General features: G+C 31.0%; 1 protein-coding gene across 1 annotated transcript; it reads right to left on the bottom strand.

Annotated features, from left to right (window-relative positions):
• LOC133172530 (transmembrane protein 208-like) lies at nucleotides 1-9,636 on the bottom strand. The gene is made up of 6 exons (XM_061307438.1): nucleotides 9,546-9,636; nucleotides 9,023-9,118; nucleotides 7,127-7,186; nucleotides 6,464-6,600; nucleotides 4,262-4,346; nucleotides 1-3,514 (listed from the first exon to the last, which is right to left on the bottom strand). The coding sequence occupies exons 1-6, from the start codon at nucleotides 9,549-9,551 to the stop codon at nucleotides 3,392-3,394; spliced, it is 507 nt and encodes a 168-aa protein (XP_061163422.1). The 5' UTR covers nucleotides 9,552-9,636; the 3' UTR covers nucleotides 1-3,391.
• Between the last annotated feature and the right edge of the window lie 393 nt (nucleotides 9,637-10,029).

Below are 10,029 nucleotides of genomic sequence, written 5' to 3'. Positions count from 1 at the left end.
TGAAGGATAGTATATTATTTATTTTAATTAATCCACTTCTGCTCAATGCAGAGTATACAACAACACATGCATATTAACAACATAACATACTGTAACATAAGTTGTGAATAAAAGTACATGTAAATGAAAGTTGATATCAATATGGGACTTTGAATTTATCTATGGCTACATATGACTTATAAATTCACACAAATTGCACAGCACATCAACATCTTCACATTTCATTAACCATAAAAATTGGTTACTTTTAGACAAACTATTAAAAAGATGAGATCTCAGAGATATTGTGGAGAGAAATTAATTATTGATAGACTATGGCATGAACAACCTAAAAGAAAATGTATTTTCATCTTCTACCTCTTTTAATTTACAATTGGGGCATATTCTCTCTTCTCTTGGTATACCACAATGTCAACCTTTTTCAATCATCAGATTGTGAGAAGAGATTCAAAATTTTGTTAAAATCTTTCTTTTCTCAAATTTTCTTAAGATTAATAAGTAAGGTTCTAGCCCAAAGTTTTGTTTGATTGTGCTGTATGTGTCTAATTTCCCACAAGTACTTAACTGTTCCTTTTTTGATACCACTTTTCAAGAAAATATGAATTAGGAATGCATTTACAATATATAAGGCTGATGTAGATGATTTCAGATCAGAAACTGTAACTGTAACTGATGAAGAAGTTGTTTGAATATATCAGTAGAACCAAACCATGATAATTTGTTTTTGTTGAAATTGGATATTGAGGCAGTGTATGCAGCTTTTAATAGGGGATATGTGTCATCCAAATTTTCTAAACTATGCCAGTAATTCAAAATATGCTGAACAATACTGAAACTCATAGGGTGTCTACCTACTTAGTAATTCCGAAAGAACAGCAAATTTTGTACTTTTGTTATTTACGCCCAATAGAAATCTACTGCAAAAAAGTTGAACATACTATAGAGAATGTACATGACACATGACTTAATTTACCTCTTCCAGCTAGATTTTATATTACACTTTGAATATTTTAGACAAATACCTGTAAATATATGCTAAAATCCTGATTTTGCTTGCAAAATTGTTTTTATTGACCATCTATAAACTTGTATTCATAATGATTTTCTGTCCAAACATACACTTGTAATGTATTTGAAAATTGTAAAAACATTCCTCTACATTTAAAAATCAAATCACTGAAAAAAGCTGATTATTGCACCTATCAATGCACTTGTAACTTTAACCAAATCAATATGAGAATGCCAAAGAATTTTATAATTTTAATTCATAGACATACTCGAAATGGAAAAATATCTACAAAGGATGAGATAAAAACAACATTTGGCACCAAATTTGACATGATATTATCCACACAAATAAAACTATTATACAAGTGGTTTGAATTCAGGACCTTAAGTCACACTTTATTAAATTTCATAATAATTTTGTCAATAGTGAGACATGATACTGTGGTGCAAACATCTTAAAATCTGTTAATCTTTCTAAGACTTTTAGCTCATCTGAGCTGAAAGCTCAAATGAGCTTTTCTGATCACCCGTTGTCTGTCGTCCATCCGTTTGTCTGTCCGTCTGTAAACTTTTCACATTTTCAACTTCTTCTCAAGAACCACTGAGCCAATTTTAACCAAACTTGGTACAAAGCATTCTTGGGTAAAGAGGAGTTTAAATTTTAAAAATAAAGGGTAGATAATCAAGAAAAGACAAAAATTGGGTGGGGTCATTATAAAATCTTCTTCTCAAGAACCAGTGGGCCAGAAAAGCTGAAACTTAGGTGGAAGCATTCTGGAGTAGTGTACATTCTAAATTGTTCAAATCATGACCCACGGGGGTAGGTTGGGGCCACAATAGGGAATCCAAGTTTTACATTGAAATATGTAGTTATAATCTTTAAAAATCTTCTTCTCAAGAACCACTGGACCAGAAAAGCTGAACTTATGTGGAAGCATTCTGGAGTAGTGTACATTCTCAACTGTTTAAATCATGACCCACGGGGGCAGGGTGGGGACACACTAGGGAATCCAAGTTTTACATTGAAATATGCAGAAAAAATCTTAAAAAATCTTCTCAAGAACCACTGGGCCAGAAAGGCTGAAAGTTATGTGAAAGTATCCTGGGGTAGTGTAGATTCTAAATTATTCAAATCATGACCCCCTCAGGTAGGGCAGGGCCACAGTAGGGAATCCAAGTTTTACATTGAAATATGTAGTAAAAATCTTTAAAAATCTTCTTCTCAAGAACTTAAGTGGCAGTATCCTTGGGTAGTGTAGATTTTAAATTGTTCAAATCATGACCCCTGGGGGTAGGGCGTTGCCAAAATAAGTGCTACAAGGGGGAAAATCAGGTGGAAAAACAGCAAGGCCAGTTACTTAGGTGAGCATTGTGGCCTATGGGCCTCTTGTCATACTTCTACACATGTCAAAAGAAATGTTAACTTATGCTTTATGTTTCTGTTTTCTGATGGAAAATGTTGCCAAATTCTGAAAATTCAATAAAATGAGAAAGAGGTTTGTGACTTACAAATGAACTTGAAGTATAACTTGAATCAGACATAAGGCTGTAGTAAATAATAACTTTGTTTTACGTCTCTTAATTCTTTGATAGGGTATACCCTCTAGTCAGACCAAAAAACAAACATATTTTTATAAAACATAACAGGATTTTCAATAATTAGAAAAAAATATTGATTCAAAAATCGCACATTAACATCAATCAATATGAAAGAAAACATTTGAACTTCTTTAATTTCTCCTGAATTTTTGATTTGTTCTATTTTTTCTCTCTCAAATGTTAATAATACTGTTGCCTTAAAAATGTACTGGAATACAATAATTCTGTAAAATAAAGAAGGTATAATTGTTACAAATATGACAAACTTGTGGGTTTTTTTAAACTGGATTTTCCTGAAAACCTACCCACCCGGGATTGTAAAACAAAAAATTAAATTACTGTGGCCTTAACCAGGTTTTCTTTCTTTCTTTTTGAGTCATCATGATAAGAGAAAAGGAAAAAAACTGCTAATTTATATTACCATTCAACTTTTATATGTTTGGTGCAATAAATAGTTAATCAGGAAGTTGACATGAAATGCAAACTTTTATATGTACAATACATTTGTACTTTCTTTACAACAAACAATCATGAAAAATGAAGCACATTCTTCAAAACTCAATGAAAAGGCAGTTTAATTCAACATTACAACTTGAATTTAGAGTATAAATATTGCAAACATATCAAATATGTCATAAAATAAAATGAAAGTTTTAAAACTTTGATGAATATCATCCCATGAAAAGGTGAAAATGTGGAACAAAATTTGATTATCTTGAAACTAAAGGGAATGAACTGTTGAACAGTGTAAACAATAAATTAATGTCTTAGAGCTACAGATCTGTCAGTGCCTCTTCATTCTGCGCTCCATTTTCTTCTGTTTTTTCTCATCTACTTCTGGAGCTGGAGCAAATATCCACGGTGCCAGAATGTTGACCCACAGCATGTAAAAGGCTCGGATTGGAGCCTGCAAAAGAATCACATGATCAACAACTATGAGAATATATATTACATAGACAATATGAAAATAAGGTATTGTCTAGCTAAAAGGATTTTGTAAATATAAATTAAACAGACCACAGGGGCTTGTCACAATCAACTCGTCTTCTTTCTTTTTGACCACCCGTTCACTATAGTGTAGGGTAAGATTAATATATTGTGACAAGCCCCTGTGAGCAGACTTGTGAGAAGTCATTTCCCATGAAACATTAAAAATACACTGTACTGAAGTGGTTTTCCTTTATGCTCATAAAGAAAAGATATTATTGGTTGTTTAGTATTTGTAAAATAGCCTTTTATTTCACATGTAAATCCCATCAGCACTGGTAATTAATATATGAAAATTTTGAATTGTATACAAATAGAAACGAAATGAAACAACAGTTAACTGTTAAGCTGATAATCAGCATTGATATACCCACTACAAATATCTCTCTGTTCTCTGCCAGTCCCTCCCCTAAAACTGAACATTGCTTTCCAAAAAAAAAAAAAGAAAAAAAAAAAAAATTGGGCCATAAATCTTGGACATTTAGACTTCAATTTAAACATGTCTCTGGATATTAAGCTTTGACTATACTTAAAAATATTTCTGTCAATTCACTGACTGGTATGGGATGCACTGAAATACAAGACGTGTTAAAAATATCATGTACGGGTACTAAATTCTTAATCCACAGACTGGTATATGTATCAATGTTGTATATGTATTACTTACCAGCAGCCATAATATCCAGAAGAAATTGGACAACAAGCTGAGACACATTACAATGCTTGTAAGCAGGAGTAGATCTTTAGCATGCCTGAAACAAATAATGTAGACATTACAATGCTTGTAAGCAGGAGTAGATCTTAAGCATGCCTGAAACAAATAATGTAGACATTACAATGCTTGTAAGCAGGAGTAGATCTTTAGCATGCCTGAAACAAACTAGAAAACTGACCAGTCAGCAAGGGCCCTGCCGAGGGGTAGAAATATAAGTGTGAAGCTTACAGAATGAGAATTTTAATTGATTACAAAAACTTAAAAATAAATGAAGAAGAATATGCAATAACAACTGTATTTATAAAATTTCAAGATAATTCCTAAATACCCAACAACCTGTTAAGAGTATCCCTGTATTTACATAAGGCAGTAAAAAACATCACATCTATAATAACTCAATTAAATGTATATTCAAACAAGAATAAAGCATGTGTTTTCTAAAATGCCAGCCTTCAGTGAATGCAAATATCACCCAAGCTTGACCTTAACTTCAAAACAAACATCAGTTGCAGACAAAGGTTAATCTATCTTAAAGTGACAAATAAAGATAAGCCTGGAAAGTTTTCTGCCCCATACAAGATAATTAATCCCAGGGGATTAATTGTACTGCTCTCTCATCCTTTTCTTCCAAGTTTACAATAAGAACTTTTTCAGTAATGATAGAATGAGTTTATTATCGGTACTACCTGTTAAAATTAATAGAATTCTTGAATTTACATACGGCAGCAAGAAAAAAAAAATGAATAAATAAATAAATTAAATAAATAAATAAAAACAAAAAAAATATCTTTATGTATATCTTGTTTTTAGAATTCAATAAAATCATAACTCATTGTGTATTTTACCAAAATAAAGTATGAACATTATTTAAGTCCACATTTCAGAAAATGTAAACATCATTCAGAATTGACCTTAACTTCAAAACAAACTTCATTTGCAGACAGAGGTGTAAATTAATCTCAATTTGACAGAAACAGATAATGCTTTGGATTTTCTTCCAAAGGAAAGTTAATTAATCCCATGGGACTGGTTGCAGCTTTCATAGTTTACAATAGTAACATTTTCAGCAGTTATCTCTCTTTGTCCTGGCATTCATTCTAATGTAAAGTTAAGGAATCTACCCCACCACCCCAGCTCCAAACTGGATGACAAAGAGAACCAAACTTAGCATCAAAATACATCTTACTGCCTCCTCAACCAACATACTAAATTTGAACTTAATTGGTCAACTACAAAAAAAGTAATTAGAAAAAAAACGAAAAATTTGTGGACAGAAGAATGACAGACAGACAGACAGACGGACAGACAGACAGACAGACAGAGTGATTACTATAGGGCACCTGCAAATCCTTGCGGGGCCCTAATAATGTAGACATTACAATGCTTGTAAGCAGGAGTAGATCTTTAGCATGCCTGAAACAAATAATGTAGACATTACAATGCTTGTAAGCAGGAGTAGATCTTTAGCATGCCTGAAACAAATAATGTAGACATTACAATGCTTGTAAGCAGGAGTAGATCTTTAGCATGCCTGAAACACAAAATGTAGATCTTTTTTTTTGTCAAATAGCAACATGGTAGACCTATGAAACTTTATTATAGAAGGAAAAAAAGAATTACCTGTCACTTATACTAAGGTGTCATGTTGGTCAAAATCTCACAACTAGTTTACAGGTATTTGTAAAAGCATTGCTTCATTGTAGGAAAAATTAAAATTGATGAAAATGTACTAGAATTTATAAACAAATGACTAGGCAGTCTTGATCAACTAAAGAGTTTTCAATGGATGTAATGTTTATTTTGAGCATCAAAGAGTATTCAATTTTAATGTCAATAATTATTAGAAATAAAGTTGTTTACACAGTTAATCAAACTGTTGTATCTTGTTTTCCAGTTTGCTGAATAACAGGGCTATGTTCACATATCAAGTTAATATCTCCAATCTTTAAAATATCTAAGTTTTTTTTTCAATCCCTATGGATTTGGGGTGCCCAGATTTTACTGTACAACACATATGCATATAATCATATTATATTGAAAGTTTACAGAAAAATGATTTATATTTACCAGGCACTAAGCAGACCTCTTAAAGAGCTACTATTTGACACCCTGATATATTTATCTGTAAAAGGTCAGTTTGTTATCACGACTTACTCTGCCATCCCCGACTCCATGTTTAAGTCAATGCCGCTGTCTAGCAAGGCCCCATCTGTGGAATATTTAGCTCGGCCCATACTGGCCATGAATTGATAGCTACCTAGGCACACAGCTACAGCTGACAACCACAGAAACTGTACAGAATTAAATGAAATATATACATCAATGAAAGATTCATGGATCTGCCCTTGCACTTGGGCATGAATTTCTGACAATTTTGAATGTACCAATGTGTTATTCATCAAACAGTGACTAATTAAAGAATATGGTGTAGTTTCAGTGATATGAAATCAGAACTCCAAGGCACAATTATCAGATCTGTAACCTTGCTACTTCAGAAAATTGTTCAGAAAGTACTAAAAGTGAATGCAGGTACAAATATAAATTTGCTTTGTATACAAAGAGAAAGTTTGAACTGAGTAAGACCATCTTAGCTGGCTAAACGGTCTGCTCAGTCTCCCTATAAATGAGTAACACAATTTCTATAGTTAATTTAATAGGAAACAGAACTTTACATAATTCTTAGATATTTTGTTTAAATAAACCAAATTATCTGACATGTCTGATGAACAAACAAAGGTGCTATTTTAACTTATTTACTCGATATCCTTTTATCAGTTGCATGTACTGGTACAAGCATTAGAGAACTGCATTGCTTACCACATAAAATGCTGTGAAAAATTCCCAGAAGAGAAAGTACTGTATCAGAAAAAATGCAACCTGAAAATATCAGATTAATCCATCATTAAAGTCATATATGGCATATTTTTATAAGTTCAGACTAACTAAAATTAAAAAGATCTTTCTGTTTGTTTTATTACTTTATATAAAGATAGGAATTTCCTGTAAAATACACAATATACATGTAAATTAGGGATGTCAATTTTGTCCATAATTCATATTCGAATATTCAATGAAAGTATTCGAATATATTCGAATATTCGATAAAATAAATAAATCTGTTTTATTTTAAATATGCATCATCCTACTCTCATAAAAGGTTTAGCGTAGGTATACTTATATTGGAAGTAAAATTGTATGGAGACATTTGTAGGTGAATAATAAGAAATCCCATTTGATATTTGTCAATGTTTGAAATAAATAATTGATTTAAATGTAGAAAAGTATAATTTAAACAAATGAATCGTGTATTCATAGTTGCTCCAACTGAGGAACCAGTCGTCTTACAAAAGGCAAGATAGTCGTAACGGTATACTGTTCAGATTTCAATACGTGTAGTAAATTACAATTATCTGCCTAATAAGAGATATGATTATAATCTTTGATACAATGTAAACAAATATTTCCATAGACAATTTTCCTAGGTAATTAACTAATTTCCCGATAATGAATATAAAATTCAGGATTATGTACAACCCGATATAATCAAGTAATTTACACATTTATTCTGAAATTAAACCCTTTACAATATTAATTACAGATTAATTCTATCGGACATTGATTCAATGATCAATTAATTTTATTTTGATAAGTATACTCTTTACGCCTTTTAGACATTCTTAGATTTCATTTTTGTCCTCGATTCTAGATCCGATCGTATCTAACTAATAAAAATTATGAAAGTACGTTTTGTATTATACATAAAGCATTTTTGTACAATTCTTTAACACCTTACTCATACATGTAATTTAGTAAATCTATAAGAAAGTAGTGAAAGAAATCAGGCGATCGAAATTGATCTCTAGTAAATTAAACAGGGATAATTCCAGCACTGTTCTAATCAAAATTTATTAATCACAGTACTTCTAGATCTTTTTATGAAATCTGAAAAACACCGAATATTCGAATCTTAAATTCATATTCGAATATCAACTCATCGAATGAATATTCGAATGTTCGAATATTCGTTGCCATCCCTAATGTAAATCAATCACGTTTCAAAGATATTAAAAAATTAAAACAATAAGCGATTTATTTACTGACTCTGCATTTAAATAACAGACAGTTTAAAGTCAATATAACTATAGAAACATGAGATTGTTCAAGTTCAAAATCGGTGAAAATTTTAATTCAAACATAAATAATATATATCATGTTTATCTACACTCAATCTTGTATTTTTATTTTTTAGCTTAGATATGCCATATATAGCTTTAATTTTTTGGTTTGATACCCATTTCTCAAGGTGGGTAGGTAGATATATTTTTTTATATTATTATTTACACATTGATAAACCTCATAAAAATCACAAACTTAGGAAATTATTGATGTTTAATTATACACCAGACAAGACCGATTTAATATTCATTACTGTAAAAACTTTCCACTTAAAAATGTCTTAGAGAAATGAAAAATCCTTAACTAAAAAAAACCCCGGATGATCTTGGGGGGAGGGGGGGGTTCCCTATAAAAAAAATTGAAGTACTAAAGAATTCATTAGGTATGGGCAAATTTAATGGTAGGTCGGAATATATCAAACAGATCATTTTTTATTGTTGGTTTATACACAAATAACTCAGCATCACTTTCAAATTGTATATAATATATATCTATGTTTTTTTAAGATTAGGTAAATGCAGATATAAAGATACTTACATTTACTCCTCCAATAACATACTGATAAAACTGCAGTGTTGCCTTGTTCTCCTCAACAATCTGTTTAGCACCTTTAGTGCCCTGCTTCCCTTTTGGCTTCATAGGAGTAAAATAAATAGAGTTTTATATTATGTCAGTTGAATACATCAAATATCTATAACCAAATTAAAAAAAAAAATACAGATACATATGTATATTCATAGCTCGCAGGATGTTATCAATTTCAGTATTTTGTGCATTAGGCTAGTCAAATAAGCCACTGAGATTGGAAAATTAGAGTAACTACGTCAGAAATGATAAAACTATTTAAAGAAGGGGTTTTTTTAAAATTAAATTTACCTTTAAAAAAATTCTATAGCAAAACTGAAATTTTGAGAAAAAAAAAGTGTTTGACACGTATCACAATCATTACCATATGTTTGTACATGATCACTGATGATTGTTCTCACTTTACCAATCCCTCCGTGCTCATCTAAGCACCCCCTTAATAATTCTTGTATGTGTTGCTTGAAAACAAACTTACCGGCATGGTTCCTCAAATCTAAGACACAAGCAGAAATATTTTTGTTCTACACGAAACACTCAAACAGCATTCCGACGTTTTCTACAGAAAGTGAAACTTGTTCATTGTTTAGACGAAAGTTGATGGTTTTATTTTCAGATACGTTGTTTAAAACGTTTGATTGACTTAGATTTTGAAACTATTTAGTTTGAAAACCTTATCAAATGGCTATTTTATTTCCGGCTGATACAGGTATAGTCAGTTGACGCGATGTTATGGTTAAAAATAATTGCATTTTAGAATGTTACATTGAGTAGCATATTTTTGGATATAAATAGTTACATTGAGTTACATATTTCTGGATATAAATAGTGTAATTTTTGTATATTTACTTTACATTTTTGTAAAACAAAGAAATCATTTTTTTTGTAACACTACTTCTGTTGATCAATGTTTTATATTTTGTATTGAAGCTTGATCTCTAGACGAATCCTATTGTCTTTCT

This window comes from Saccostrea echinata, unplaced genomic scaffold, assembly GCF_033153115.1.
Source record: "Saccostrea echinata isolate AGI-Se365-2 ecotype Australia unplaced genomic scaffold, CSIRO_AGI_Sech_v1 ptg000054l, whole genome shotgun sequence".
Classification (NCBI taxonomy): Eukaryota; Metazoa; Mollusca; class Bivalvia; order Ostreida; family Ostreidae; genus Saccostrea; species Saccostrea echinata.
This window is presented reverse-complemented; position numbering and strand designations above follow the sequence as displayed.